General features: G+C 49.7%; 1 protein-coding gene across 29 annotated transcripts in view; it reads left to right on the plus strand.

Moving 5' to 3' along the window:
- CAMK2G (calcium/calmodulin dependent protein kinase II gamma) overlaps nt 1-15,322 on the plus strand; it is a 54,684-nt gene that overhangs the window by 35,257 nt on the left and 4,105 nt on the right. For 6 of the 29 annotated variants that reach the window (XM_059169865.1, XM_059169864.1, XM_059169867.1 and 3 more), the window contains 7 exons: nt 6,091-6,123; nt 8,303-8,371; nt 9,534-9,578; nt 11,136-11,184; nt 12,391-12,504; nt 14,742-14,817; nt 15,145-15,239. In XM_059169865.1, coding sequence (XP_059025848.1) covers nt 6,091-6,123; nt 8,303-8,371; nt 9,534-9,578; nt 11,136-11,184; nt 12,391-12,504; nt 14,742-14,817; nt 15,145-15,239 — 481 coding nt within the window. Of the gene's footprint in view, nt 1-6,090; nt 6,124-8,302; nt 8,372-9,533; nt 9,579-11,135; nt 11,185-12,390; nt 12,505-14,741; nt 14,818-15,144; nt 15,248-15,322 lie in introns of those variants that run through there. The other 23 variants (XM_059169866.1, XM_059169872.1, XM_059169869.1 and 20 more) reach the window with 10 other exon arrangements.

A 15,322-nucleotide genomic window follows, 5' to 3' on the forward strand; every position in this document is an offset into this window, starting at 1 on the left:
CACTGTCTGGTCTGTGGTACTAGACCTTACATTGCATGGCTCCGTCCAAGAAACTACTGGGCAAAAACTTACTGGAGAAAACTTAAAGGATGTAGGAAGATTGGAGTCCAGTCGGCGATTGCCTCGAGAGAATGGGATTGGAGGCGAGGACGGGGTGGAAAGGCACACCTTTCATTTTTTACCTGGTACACTTTTCTTTAAAAGGAGAAGGTGTTCCTGCTATAACTTAAAAGCAACAGAATATTTTTATGGATTCTGTTCTATATATTGATGTTCTTTGCCCAACTGGAACATGGTGTTTGTGGTGGAAGGATGTCGAAATTACAGCTGGATTGGTCTGGTAGGGTGGTGGGTTTGGAGGTTTGTGTGTCAGACCACAGGAAATGTAGGCCACTGAGCAGGGAAGCTATGGTGAGAGCAATGGTTTCAAAGGATTTGGCTGAGGGTATAAGGATGAATAGAAGAGGGTGGGAACTAGACACAGAGGTCTCAATTAGGATTTGTTGTAATCTGGGCATAGGGTGAAGGAAAGGTGGTTAGAAATAGAAAGGATTGATGTTGAAAATATTTAACCACCAGAAGAACCCAGGAACTGACCAAGGGGAACAGGCCCTACCTATGGAGAACTGACCCAGCTGTCACCAGGGATGCAAGGCACTGACTAGATATTAGCTCCCCTGTAGAGATGTGTCAAAGTTCACACCGGATGTGTTAGAAAGGACCCATCAAGGATGATGTCAAAGCTCCTTGGATGTTGGAAGGATTGGCAGTACCTCTGCTAGAAATGGGAGTGGTTGTGAAGGAATGCCCATGATGACAGCAAGAGTTTTACTTGGACCCTCCTGAGATGAAGAGACAGGTGAAGATCTGTGGGGAGAGGACTTTTAAGGTGCTGGGAAGTACCTGAGGTGGCCCAGGGAAGAGGTCAGCACTGGACATGCTGATGGGGACTCGTGTGAATGAATTCCATGAGTTCACTTCCTCAGCCAGTTCCATGCTTTGGGAGCTGGGAAGACAGCGACATAATCCACCCTTTAAGGTGTTCAGAGACCTTAGAGGGGAGAGACAGGGGAACCAGCAGTGCTGCGTGCTCTGGGCAGGTCTGTCGAAGGAGGTGTGATAAGGGTGGGCCCTGGAGAAACAGATACCAGAATTCATGCCAAAACAGGAAATCTTCCTGAATGTGATGGCCTGTGAACTGAGTTGAAGGATCTTGCTAGGTTGAAGTGAGCAGGAAAGGGGGAAGAATATTCCAGGCAGAGGGAATAGCGTAAGATATAGAGGTTTGAAACTGCGATGATTCTGGGAACTTCAGTAGCTCTGAAAGGCTGAAGGAAAGACTGATTTCACTACTTTGTGAAATAAAATTAAATAAATAAATAGGATGAATTTCACTATTTTGGACCTGAAATAAAGCAATACCAGCCTAGACAGTGGTGAAAAGATGGATAAAGGAGCCATTGAAGGATAGGTTTCTGATGGAACTTTCTAGAGGGCTGGCCCCAGGGATGAGTGTCAGGTGCAGCCATGCACTATTAGTGTAAGGAGCTAATTTAAAAAGATAACAGCTCTCAGGGTCCAGCCTGGATTTCAGATTCAGGAAGACTTGGGTGGGAGGCAGAATCTGAATTTTATTAATACTCCCTTTCTCCCATATGAATCTAAAGTGCGTGAAGGTTTAAGAGTTCAGTAAAGACAAAATTTCAGGGCCATCTGTCATTGAGAGACTGGAAGAAGAAGAGTCATCGAAGGAAACAGAAAAGACAGAAAAAGTGGGGGAAGAACAGAAGTGTGCAACAGTGTTGGACCTTACGGAGCACTGAGAAGGATGAGGGCAGGGCCAGCAAATGGTTAAATAAATCACTTCAAACAAGAACATGTGTGGGGAAGCTAGTGTCTGACCCTGCTATGTACTCCGCGAGTTTTGTGCATAAGAAAAGACTTTGGGGACCCCTGGGTGGCTCAGTTGGTTGAGCGGCTGCCTTCGGCTCGGGTCATGATCCCAGCGTCCTGGGATCGAGTCCCACATCGGGCTCCTTGCTTGGCGGGGAGCCTGCTTCTCCCTCTGTCTCTGCCTGCCACTCTGTCTGCCTGTGCTTGCTCTCGCTTCTCTCTCTATGACAAATAAATAAATAAAATCTTTTAAAAAAAAAAAAAAAAAAAAAAAGAAAAGACTTTGAATATAGTGGTGGGAACAAAGGCAAAGATGCAAATGTTTAAGAAGGGAATGACCAACCAAAATTGAAAGGCCAGCAGCAGGTTGAGGAAAATATTCACAGCGGTGTGATGGGAAGGGTTAATATTATTTTTCTACAAAAAGCTCTGCCTAGCAGACAAGAGTTCCCCCTAAAGCCCAGTAGACAAATGGTCAGAGAAGTTGCGCTGACAACCCAGAGAAGAGGAGGTAGAACTAGTTAACAAATGTGGAGGTTTAGCCTCACTAGTATCAGTGAAATGCAAGTTGAAATGAGCCTCCACATTTTGACTCTTAAGTTTGGGATAGTAGAGTAAATTGCAGTGGCCCTTTTGGAAACAGCCTGCATGTCAAAAGCTGTAAAATTATTACTGCTGGTTTTACCCTTTAATTTTCCTTCTGGGAATTTCTCCCAAAGAAATAACTCAAGGTCACACCTGGCTGGCTCAGTTGGAAGGGCATGCCACTCTTGATCTTGGGGTCATGAGTTTGAGCCCTGCACTGGGTGTAGAGATTACAAAAATAAATGAACTTTAGGAGAAAAAAGAAATAATTCAAAATATGGAAAAATTGAAAACAGAAGGATGTTCATCATAACATTATCTCTAACTGAAAAAATTGGAGACGATTTCAAAAGTCAATAAGATAATGACTAAATAATTACAGGAAACCCATTTACTAGACCTTTACAGAGTTATTAATTTTTTCATGACTATATAATCATGTGTTTTATATCAAGTGATCAAAATGGGATATAAAGCAGTATGTACACTATCATCTAAATTTTGTTTAAAAAAACAATATGTTTGTTGATTATATTCAGTATATATTATGTGGATAGACGAAACCCCATGAAGTGTTAATAGTAACTTCACCGGGTGATGGGAATTTGGGAAACTTTTATTTTATATATTTTTCTGTGTTTTCTACCTTTTTTATGTAGACCATGCATTGCTTTGAGAACCAGAATAAAAATCAAAATGCTATTTATTTTAAAAGTAAGGCATCAACTTGGATGTAGCTTATAATGATATTTTTAAATTATGTAAGAAAAAAGACTAGCAAGAGAGGTAGGATTATGGATGGGTTTTATTTTTTCCCCTTCTTTGTTTTCCAAGTTGCTCTTTTTTTTTTTTTTTTTTTTTTTTTTTTTTGATAGAGAACACAAGTAGGCAGAGAGGCAGGCAGAGAGACCGAGAAGCAGGCTCTGCACTGAGCAGAGAGCCCGATGCGGGGCTAGATCCCAGGACCCTGGGATCATGACCTGGGCCGAAGGCAGAGGCTTTAACCCGCTGAGCCACCCAGGCACCCCTCCAAGTTGCTCTTAATGTGGCTGCAGAACCTCTTAGAATGGGGAATGTGTATATAACAATGAATGGCATGGTTGGACGGAAGTGCTGCGAAAGGTAGCGGGGGATGACAAAGCAAGACGTGTGCGGTTCAACTTTTCTGGACTCTCTTGAAGGTCAAGGTGATGACCAGTGTGTATGAGGGAGGCCTGTGAGTTTGCTCAGAAGATGCTGACCTGTGAGCAGCCTGGGTCTTTTAGAGACCACACCTTGCTTTCCCAGCATCTCCCTTCCCAGTTCCTGGTGCTTAAGGTCTGTAGGAAAGTTTCCTCCTAGCTGTCCAGAAGCTTTTTACAAGATGCTGGAACATTAGCCCTGGTTTGAGCATTGAGTCCACTTTGTGCCCTCAAGTGTAAGGACCCCAGGTTCTGATTTGGTTTCTCTGAGAGTGGATACAGGGACCCAGGGTCTGTAGAAGAATGACAGCCACTTGCGAGGACAAGACTGGAGGGGCCACAGACTCTCAGATCCTGAGAGGCCCCTAGCTTAGCACAGTTAGTGCATTTTGCTCGTCCCAGGCCAGAATGGCCATCCAGTCTTTTAAAAAGTAATAAAGGAAGAGAAGAAAAGAAAGAAAAAAAAAAAAACAGAAAAAGGGATATAGCCATTTTCTTAAGTACTCTTTGAATATTTGTTTAAGTGTGGAAAGTAGGTTTGAATCCTTTTCTGGTTTCCAATTTTAAATAAATATTTAATTTGTAAATAAAAGTGAGATGTGGTTCTTTATAAATGATCTGGTATTTAAACAGTGCTGCAGTGTGCTGCTTGAGAAGGACTCAGCTGCACATGGCTGAAGTTAAAGCCCTGAGAAGATGGAGAGAGGAACTGACAGAAGTCTACTAACCCAGTAGAAACCAACCCTTGAGTAGAAAAGGATTGTCTTGGCTTTTCCTGCAGGACAGTCGAGGAAAAAGAGAGCCAGCTACAATTGGGACTCTCTTCCCCATGAGGTGCAGCAGAAATTTTAAAGTGTTTGGCTGCCTACACAGGCCTTTCACAGCAAGTGTCTGGAAATCACGAGGACCAAGGGTGGGCCTGGTCTGTGCTCCCAGAGTTTTCACTCCATTGATCCTGGGCAAGTTAGAGACCTGTGCTCTGGTTTAGCCTGAGGGAAAACCAGAGTCAGCAAACCCAGTTCAACTCAGCAGAAGTTTGTCGATCATGTGCTCCCTTTAAGGGAGTTTGCTAGACACCAAGGAGATGACAGAGGTGGACCTTCCCTCACACTGTAGACACTCTAGTTGGATAAAAGGATAAGTATGAAGGTAAAGCAACTTCCTCTTTTTGAGGAATAACATTGGAAATAAAATCCCACGTTGGTCATAAACAAAAGGCTAATGCAAAAGAAGCCCAATTTGGGGGCTGGCTGGCTCAGTCAGTAGAGCCTGTAACTCTTGACCTCAGGGTCACGGATTCCAGCCCCATGTTGGGCATAGAATTTACTTTAAAAAAAAAAAAAGAAGCAGCAGCCCAGTTATTTTTAGGCTTTCTTTTTCTTTAGATATAATTTTAAATTCTTTTAAATACTTCTAGTCCTCTTATTTTGAATTAAATATTGTCCTGAAAATGTCCTCTAAAGCAGGATGTCAGCCTCTGGAGGGACGAAACATTTATCTGACACGTTCACTGTGCCTACAACAGTAGTTAGACAACAGATAGGTTCCAAGGGTACTTCTGTCTCCCAGCAAGCTAATTATAAACTTCTTAAGTGCCTTTCACCTTTTAGACAGTCTTCTGAGATATATTTTCAGTGTTCCATGTGGTCTTTATTTTTATGCTCTTGTTTCACATCTGAACCTAACGTCCGTGAGCAGCTGGCCAAGACTGAGAAATCACTGCTTTCAGCATCCCCCCCTGGTTTTCGTCTTGACGTCTTTGTGATCACTCCACTTTTAGTCACCAGTACTCCCGTTGCCCTGTGTCCTGCTAGTTGAAGAATGCAGTGAGATACTGAAATCTTCTGGATTAGCACGGCCATACTGACAAAGGGATGCCCCCAACTCACTGTTTATCAGATGATTTTATAAAGCACACTGTCTTTATCTGAAAAGCAGTGTAGGGAAGCAGCAAAAAAGGTCTCGGTTAAGGAGCCCAGGGCTTCCAAAGCCGAGGATGGCCTCGAGTGGCTTTTACTATTTATCTGGTAGCTGCTCAGCCAAATTTCAGGCAGACCTAGTGAGAGAAAATAAAAAATCTTACAGGGAGCCAGCCTTAGAAGCTCAAACCTATAACTTTGCAGCCAAATGTTACCTTTATAAGCTCGTGACTCCACCTTCACAAAGCTTTCTATGAGCAAAGCTGAGAGAGAACCTTAGAATATACTCAGTCCGTGTCTGTGAGCCTGACGGCAAAGGGCCCAGAGGCATGTGTGTGCCTGGTGGGCTAGGTGCTGTGTGAATCCTTCTGGTGCTGGGCTCCAGGTCCCCTTCTTCTGCTCTTTTCTCCGGACGCAGAGCCCACGCTGGTGCACTAACCTGCAGCATCTCTGTGCTTCTCTTCTTACCTCCTCTTTCCCCTTCTCTTTCCCTTTCGCTGTGGTGTGTCCAGAAAAGGAAGTCGAGTTCCAGCGTGCACCTAATGGTGAGCCTTGCCTGCCCACCCATCTGCCTAGTCCATGCTGCCTGCGCCCGCCTGCCGCCACGCAACCCCATTCCGCCATGTGCGTGTGCTCCACTCATCCTCACTGCATGTCTGTGCTATGCGGGCAAGCGCGGCCTGTCCTGACAGGTGGGGGCCGTGGCCCAAGGTCTCCTGGTGGCCTAGTCAGTGGGCATTGGAGTGCGCGGTGTGGCACCCCCTCCCTCGCCAGCCCCCTGCAACCTGAGCTTGGACTGCCTCCAGCAGCCCAGGGCAAGAAGTGAAGCTAGCAGGGACTCGGAACCAGGTGGCAGTCCCAGGGAGAGACCCTTGCTCACTGTTGCTCAGGAAGAGAGGCCCTGCTCACTGGGCACTTCCCACACACTGGCAGCTGATGGGTATCTGTCTGGTGGGCAGAGGAGCTGGTTGCAGGCTCACAGCCCCAAGCCTCTCTCTCCAGGCCTGTGCCCCTGGGCAAGTGCCTGTGAACAGGCCATGCCCAATGTTTCATCCATCCCACCCATCCTCAGGGGGACAGCGGAAAGACTAGAGAGGACGCATCTTCTTTCATGTGGGACACAGGCCACCAAAGGGAGTATAGCAGCCTGAATCATTATGAAACCGTGCTTTAAAGTCAGAGGTGGGGCCACGTGAGTGACATCTCCGCCCTCTGCAGATAATGGCAGTTTCAAGGGTGCCCTGGAATCCTCGCCCCCTGCAAGGGTCCCTGTCTCATCCAGGCTTTGCAGGCAGGACAGCCTTATCCAGTCAGTCCAAACAGGTCGGACTTAGTTGCTGAGCGAGGACAGCTCTGCTCCTTCTGGGGTGGAAATGAAAGAGAGCAGAGGTCATGGGAGTTCAGACCCACATCCTGACTCTTCCTGGGACCCCTCTTCTCCAGCCTGCAGTGTTCAGTGGGGATCTGGTGGCATTTGGTCCCTGGCTTAATGTTCCATGCTAGCCCTGGGTTTAGGGACATCTCAGCCATTGACAGCAACCTAGGACTGGATGCCTTCAGGTCTGGTCCAAAGAGCCATAAAAGAAGCCTCCAAGCAAGAAGAAATAGAACAGTCTGGACAGCTTTCCATTTGTGTCCTCAAAGAGAAGAAGCATATCCTACTTGCCAGGGTGTCATTTGTGCCCGGCTGAGAGATGGTAGCTACATATTTGTCTCTCCATCTTCTGAAGAACTTGCAGGCATCAGGCTGTTCCTCGGTGGCCACTGGTTCCACTGGGACTCCCAGTGAGACCCAGTACATTGGTGAGGGCATACGTAAGAGGTTGCCTGCCCTGGAAATCAGTCTCCTTCCTTCCTTGCCATCCTTCCCACACCCTACCTTGCTGGGCCACTCAGCGTCACGTTTCAAAAGGCAAGAGATGTCCCAAGATACCCTGGTGGTCTGCTGGTGTTAGGAATGTTGGCCCGTTGGGCAGCCTACTCTCCCAGGGGCTGGGTTCTGGGACTGCAGCCACAGCCACCCGCAGCCTTGGATTCACCTGCCCCTCCTTGGAGCTCTACCCTCACCCCCAGTTGAGCAAGTTCATGATTTACCAGGCAGAAAGGACAACAGCACAGCCTTGTGTCTGCTCCCTGGCGTCAGTGGGTGCATTCCGTATCCAAAAGTCACATCCCTCCGTTTCCTCTCTCGATGCCATCTTCTACGCAAGGTTTTCCTCCTTTTCATGTTCCTCCTCTTTTCAGATCAGGCTTCGGGCGGGTGTCTTAAGGGAAAGGAAATGCAGGTGGCAGGTTGAAAGGGCAGTGGAAGCCTACCCATGGATAGGGGACCAGAGTGTCTGCATTTTGTTCGGCTTTCTTACAAACTGCCCTTCTTTTTCCCTGTGAAGTGAGAAGATCCTGAAGTTCTTTGGGTAAAACGTGATTGTGCAATGACATGGCATCTGGCATAAGCAGAGATTTTCTGGAGACATGCTTTGAAACAAGTCTTTGGCCCAGTCCCACCTTAAGGATACCTCCAGAGTTAGGTCTCTGGGCCCCTCCAAATACTCCCGTCCTCCAGTGGATCATCTCCGACCATTGCTCCCATCCACATGGTATTACAGAGGCCAGCTCAGTCCTAGCTCCTCCAGGCCAGGCCGGGGGGCAAGGGAGGTCTGGGAGTCGAACCTGAGCAGTTTTGGCGACTCTAGAGGAACTAAACCATCTGTTTTCTTGTCTCAGCCACAGAGCAACAACAAAAACAGTCTCGTAAGCCCAGCCCAAGAGCCCGCGCCCTTGCAGACGGCCATGGTACCTCCTGACTCCGGCTTCTCCGCCCCTGCCCCTGGCTGCCTCCCGCTCCTTCTCCCTTCCTCTTCTTGCCCTCCCTCCCAGGCCTCCTTGGCCTTGACCTTCTCATCCCTGTAGAGCAGGCTGCTTTGTGTCCTGCCCCGTGGGCCCCTTCCCCCTCATTGTTCCATGTGCCATGCTCCTTCCTGCACTGCGGAACTACCGCTCCTGCTCCTTCTGCTGTGGAGGGTGGGGAAGAGGGGTCAGGGCTCTCAGCTAAACCTCTTAGCCCCAGGCGGGGCCCCCTTGGGTCTGCTGTGGGGGCCGGGAAGGTGAGTGGCTTATAAAAGAAGAGGGTAGGAGCTTTCTTGAGACCTGTCGTTCATTTCCTGGAAACCTCCTTGTAAAACCTGCCTCACCTTCTACTTCGCAAAGCTACGAACAGGAAGGAGGACTGGGGTCCCCCACCTCTGGATGGTGCTGAGGTCTCTAAGGTCCTGGAGAGCCCCATGCTGGGGGCACCATGTGCTCCCAGAGCTCTTTCTGTTGGTAGTGACTAATGAGAGAGTTGGCAGGGGGGATGCCTGGGAGAGAAGGAGGGGTAATTGTGCCTGCTGCTCCTACCTCCGCCGGCAGCCCTGGACCCTCGCACTGCCTCAGGGCACATCAGGGACAGGAAGTCTGGGGAACACAAAAGATGGTAAAGCAGGTAGTTCCCTGGCTCAGCTTGCTGAGGGGGCATTCTGGGTCTCTCTGGGAGACTTTAGTCTGGTCTGTGTCCCTCCCTCCTACACACCCCTTGGTGAATGCTGTTGGCAGGGCCTGGCCTGTGCCCTCAGCCCCATGGCTCCTCCAGCATACTTGTTCCATGGGGAAAAAACCCTCAGATCCAGCAGGAATCAGGGACAGAGGCTCTTGTCCTCTCCCCTTTTCTGGCACCTACTCTTGCTAAGTGCCAGCCCTGTCCTTCTTACTCAGTCAGTACTGTCCCCTAAATCTGGGGCTTCCCAGCTGCCTGGGACCCAGATGAGCCAGGATCTTTTGTCTTATAGGAATAGCTGGTGGGCAGGCCTCAGTGGTCATCATAGAGTCTATGAGGGACTGGGCTACAGATGGGGTCCCTCGGGGAAGAGCCATAGGTCTGTCCCCAGGTCAGGAAGATAATTTTCATCTTCTCTCACAGGAGCCACAGACCACCGTGGTACACAATGCTACAGATGGGATCAAGGTGAGTGGCACATGAGCTGGTCTCCTGCTTTACGGATCAGCAGGAAACAGGTGGACTGGGTCCCAGGGTCTAGGGTCCTGCAGATGGCAGCCTGCAGGCCGCGCCTTGAGGCCAAGGTGTGTGCAGAGTCTAGGCTGGGGATAGCGTATATCACTCTGTTCCCTGGAAGGGTATTATACTTTACACCCTCTAGTCACACATGCCAGGGTTTGAATCCTGGGCCACTGAGTCAGCCACTGTAGCACTCTGCACCTCAATTTCCTTATCCGTAAATGAAGGATAATAACAATGGAGTCTCCCTCCATGACTTATGAGGCTTAAGTGACAGCAAACAGCTAGAAAAACAGAGACAAGAATATAATCAGACCCTAGAGCATCCTCCATTGCCTCGCCCTATTATGCCCTCAATACCCTTGTTGTCTTCTTGGCACCCCCTTAGTAAATATTTATTGAGCCAGACCATCCATGGGTCTGGAGAGATTTACAAAAATCTCTCCACAGGTGTAGGGGAGGCAGATAATAAACCCCAAACCAAATAAGTCAGATAAAATCCAGTAGTGGTAAGTGCTACGAAGAAAATGACACAAAAGAAAAGAAAGAGGGTGAGCAGTGCTTTTCTTTAAGTGGTCAGGGAAGGACCTCTCTCAGGAGGCGAGTCTTTGAGCTAAAAACTAAATGGTGGGAAGGAGACACCCAGGCAGACTCTAGGGCAGAGTGCCCTAGACAGGAGAGCTGTAAGTGCAGGGGCTTAGCCTATACACAGAACAGAGGAAATGAAACAGAGCCTACAGCGTGGGGCCGGGAGAAAGTGGCAGGAGGGGAGACGCTGGAGAAGCAGGCAAGCCTACTACATAGGACCACATGGCCGGATGCATCTTCTTCCAGCAACAAGGAGAAGCTATCCCGATGTTCTTTGCCGGGGAGTAATGTAGTCTAATTGACACTTTGGAAAGCCCCTCCGGCCATGTTGTGGGCAGGAACTTTAGGGAGGAGGCAGGCATGGGTGCAGGGGGACTGGGAAGCAATCGTAGTCTGGGTGCCAGACACTTGGACTCAGCGTGTAGCTGTGCGTTTGAAGAGAAGACGTAGGGGTGCCTGGCTGGCTCAGTGGATAGAGCGTATGAATCTCCAGCACAGGGTGGTGCATTTGAGGCCCACATTGGTTATAGAGATTACTTCAACATAAAATCTTAAAAAAAAAAAAAAAAAAGAAGAGAAGAGGTAGGAGACAGGAGGTAGGACTGACAGAGCTGAATTTAGATTGTATGATTAAGATATAAGGGAAAGAAAACCAAGATTCAACCTAGAATCAAACCTAGAAGAGGACTCTAACTTTTAACAACAGGATAGATAGTGTCATTTACTGAGTTGGGGAAGACTAGGGAGGGAGTTTAGGAATCCAGGGTTCTGTAAAAAAAGTCAGATGGTAAGGGTGAAAATCAAACCTTCTCTGATTCTTCCTTGCATCTCCTACAGGAGTACACTTTGCTTTTGTTCTGTTTGGTTCCTCTGGTGTAGGGCCTGAATGTATAGAATCATGTTCTTTTTGGCCTACAGGGCTCCACGGAGAGCTGCAACACCACCACAGAAGATGAAGACCTCAAAGGTAGGTGCTGGCCCTTGGTGGGGAAGGGACCCTAGCAGTGTCCCAGGTACCTTGGCTCCAATGGGCACCTGTCTTGTCTGTCCCCAGAACTGAGAATTCACTCCTTCTACTCGAGGAGAGGGCTTGGCATAAGAGCTCCTTTCCATGGGCTAAGATGTGAGGTCCCTGGCTGGCCTGGCTGGGCTGGGCAAGAGGCTTCTCTTCTTTGACCCCCAAGTCTAGAATAGCTAAGCTAGAGCTTTACCTGAGGCTTTCTGGGGCCAGGGCTCAGAGAACTGTCCCTGTTGCCAATAGTGATGTGACATCCCAGTACAGGAACGTCCTGAGTCCCTGCAGAAGTAGCCCACAAATACAGTAAGTCATTAGGAGGGTGACCCACCGTCCTGATTTCCCTAGGATTGAGGCGATTCCCAGGATGTGGAACTTTTCAGTTTTAAAACCGGATCAGTCCTGGGCACACTGGGATCAGCGACTCTCATCACAAAGTCTTGGCATGAATGGTGGAGTCAGAACCACATTTGGCCATGTCCTGAGGTCCATGAGGACCACCAGCCTAAGTGTGGACCTGGCCAGAGGGCCAGGGGGTGTGGGAGGGCATGGCAGACCAGACCACCGGGAATCTCGGTTCTGCTATTCGGTTTGGTCTCCTGGAATCGCTGCCTTTGCTATCAGTAAGTGACCCGAGGCCAGGCTCGCAGAACAGATGGAGAAATGTGAAAGGACAGAGCTGAGAGAGCACACCCAGGGGCAGTAGAGGGCCACTAAACCGTTGGGAACCAAAAAATAGAAAGCATAAACATATAAGGTAGTGAAGAACAGTACCTCTAGGGCTGCTGGGAATTGGGCCAGAGCAGTTCAGTTCTGGGGGTGCTATGGAGTAAGTGGCTCCTTCATGGCTCTTGACTTGGTAGCCTAGCCCCCTACAACATCTTCCCTGGGAGCAGGGGTCCTTGTGACAGGCTATTTGAAGGCTCTGGGAGCCGCAAGCCCAAGTCTGTGTACCTTCCTGGGGCTGTCAGCTGGGAGGCCTCTCCGGCAGAGGCGGCAGTGTGGGATGTGGTCCAGTGTCCACAGCAGCCCGAGGCGTTGCCTTGCCCCGGCTCTGCAGTGCCACGGGCTTGGGTCCTGTCTGGCTTGCTCGCTCACCTGCCTTGTTCTGTTTGTTTTGGCTGCTCTGCCTTGCCCTGCCCTGCCCTGGCTGGCTAGCTGCCCCGCTCCGCACTGGGAATGGCAGCTCGGTGCCTGAAGGACGGAGCTCCCGGGACAGAACAGCCCCCTCTGCAGGCATGCAGCCCCAGCCTTCTCTCTGCTCCTCAGCCAGTAAGTGTGAGGGAGGCACAATCTGGCTTCTGTCTCCCTGGCTCATCCTGAAGCCCCTCAGGGATCCCCCACCCCTACCCCCCACCCCGAGCTGTCAGCCCAACTCAGCTGTCTGTCTTAGTAAGCTTGGGGAGCTCAGCCTCTGCTGGGTGGGGGAGCTGATTGGAGGTGCTGTTAATAGCAGGCAGGGGCCCCTGAGACCAGGGCCCAAAGACATAAAGAAGAGTGGGTGGAAGAACAGGGCATGGTGGGAAGGAACAGGAAGCCCCTGGGATGTTCAGTGGGCCTCGCCTCAGCAATGAGCCAGGAAGAAAGGCCGGGTCAGAAATCAGGTCAAAGGTGGTGGGAGCGGGGGTGGTGATGAAATTGCTGTAGCCAAGAATCATGTTGGGATGTGGTATTGCCTGAGGCTCACATATCCTATTAAGAGCAGGAGGCTTGGGGTGAGACAGACCCCAGTTTAAATCCCAGCTACGCTACCTCTGGAAATGTGTGAAGTAGCTTACACCTCCCAGAGCCTCGGCCTCCTTATCTATGAAGTGGGAGTCAAATAGCACCTACCTCAGAGCACTGTCATGAAAAATAAATGAGATAGTAGAATGTCTTGAAACGATGCCTTGCTGGGTTAACAGTAGCTCATATTTATATTTTGTGTCTGTGTAGAGAATGCCTTTGTCTGCTTCTTTTCCTTCTACCATCTGTCCTTTTAGAGTTAATGAACACAATCCTCTTCACCCATAGGGCCCCAGTCAGGTCCTGCAAATGGGTTTGGTGGGGTTGGAGAGGGTGTGTATGTGTGTGTATCTATGTGTGTGTGTGTGTGTACTCACTTACCTGCTTGCCTCTGGGAAGTCGATAGAGCTCGTTTGTTCCCCTAACATGTTGCTTACTCTCCGGAGCTGTCTCCCTGACAGTGCTGGTGGCTGTGGGGCCCCCACCTGGCTGTGTCTTTGGCTGCGCTGCCCTGTCCCAGCTGTGCCTCTTGGCCGTGCTCTTCTAATGCTCACATTTGTCTCACAGCCTCTCGCTCCTATGAGGAGAGGTTTGTGGCCTGGGCCAGCCCGGGGCTCTGGTCAGGGTTAGCCTGAGCTCAGTCTTGAGCCCTCACTTACCCTAGAGGTGCCCCTGCTGATAGTGGTGCTCCCTGTCAGGATACAGACAGCAGCAGTCCCTCGGCTTTGGATGGGGTGGGGGTGGGGGGCTTTGAGGCCACCAGTCTGCCTGCCTATCATTCTGAACCTTGTCTTTGTTTTCTTGAGGGACACATCCTGGCATGAGAGCTGATGTGAGATTTAGAGTTTTCCCAAGGCTCGTCCAGGGTAAATGGAGCCATCTCCCCAGTGGGAAGTTCCACTTTAAAAAAGTGTTTATATCGGGACGCCTGGGTGGCTCAGTTGGTTGGACGACTGCCTTCGGCTCAGGTCATGATCCTGGAGTCCCGGGATCGAGTCCCGCATCGGGCTCCCAGCTCCATGGGGAGTCTGCTTCTCTCTCTGACCTTCTCCTCGTTCATGCTCTCTCTCACTGTCTCTCTCTCAAGTAAATAAATAAAATCTTTAAAAAAAAAAAAAAAAAAGTGTTTATAGTTCCAAGACCCTTTATCCCAGAAAAGCCCTGTGGAGGAGATGAGCAGGGTGAAGAGAATTAAGCTTCCATCCTGGGGCTCTGTTCATCCTTTTAGCGCCCTTATCCCTGGCTAGATTCTGCTCTCAGGCTGGCTGCTGCCCAGGGCTAGGTTCTGGCCCGCTGAGTGAGGGCTGGGGCTGGTGTGGTGGTGCTGGTAATTGAGACCTGACTGAGCCCCTTCAGGTGAGAGAAGTAAACAGGCAGTGGAAACAGCCATCTCGGGAGATGCTTCTTCGAGAGGCTGAATGTGCTGGGGATGGGATACATGGACTCTGGGCAGAGTATTAATGATGGCCAGATTCCTCAACTGTAAAAGATAAGAATGTTTTCTGCATCCTGGTTGTTGATGGAGAGGGAGACAAAGGCTAGAAAACCATACCTAATGGGTAGGCTTCAGGAGGAGGGGGCTGTTAACTCTGTAGACAACAGAGAAGGATTGAAGAGAAAAGTGGGCTCACTCTTCCTGCAGAGGGACTTAGTGTTCAAGACAGGGAAGAGGGCTGTTTGTCACAGAGATCACAGGGGATTCTCTGAAGGATTGGGGAGGGCTCTCTGTCACTTGGGAGATCCCCAGTCCCAGGGAGGTAAATTGCTGGATTTTTCCCCCCCAGTGCGAAAACAGGAGATCATTAAGATCACAGAACAACTGATTGAGGCCATCAACAATGGGGACTTTGAAGCCTACACGTGAGTAAAGACCCGTTTCCTTGTGACCTAAGTTGTTTCTAAGTGACCTAAGACCTCTTGAGGCCTCCTCTGCTCCCCAAAATCAACTTGGACCCTGGGAAAAGGGAAAGCCGGGCCTTGGGCACAGTGCCTGAATTAAACACCTGGCTCTTGGGCTGGGGTCTGTCCCGGGCAGATACCCTGTGATAGTACTCCGCACCCCCTAAGGTCTTAGCCATCTTGTCAGGCCTAGCCCACAGCTAACCTGCTGCAGGACAGATGCTACTGACAAGAAAGAAACACAGGTCATCCCTGTAGGAGACTGACAGGCTGCTTTTCTTTCTGCAGGAAGATTTGCGATCCAGGCCTCACTTCCTTTGAGCCTGAGGCCCTCGGTAACCTCGTGGAGGGGATGGATTTCCATAAGTTTTACTTTGAGAATCGTGAGTGGGTTCGTGCTGCTGATATACTCCTGCCTGCCCCTTCACCCCCTTTGCCTCTATCCCTGCTCACCTTCTCCTCTTCC

Source organism: Mustela lutreola, chromosome 4 (assembly GCF_030435805.1).
Source record: "Mustela lutreola isolate mMusLut2 chromosome 4, mMusLut2.pri, whole genome shotgun sequence".
NCBI lineage: Eukaryota > Metazoa > Chordata > Mammalia > Carnivora > Mustelidae > Mustela > Mustela lutreola.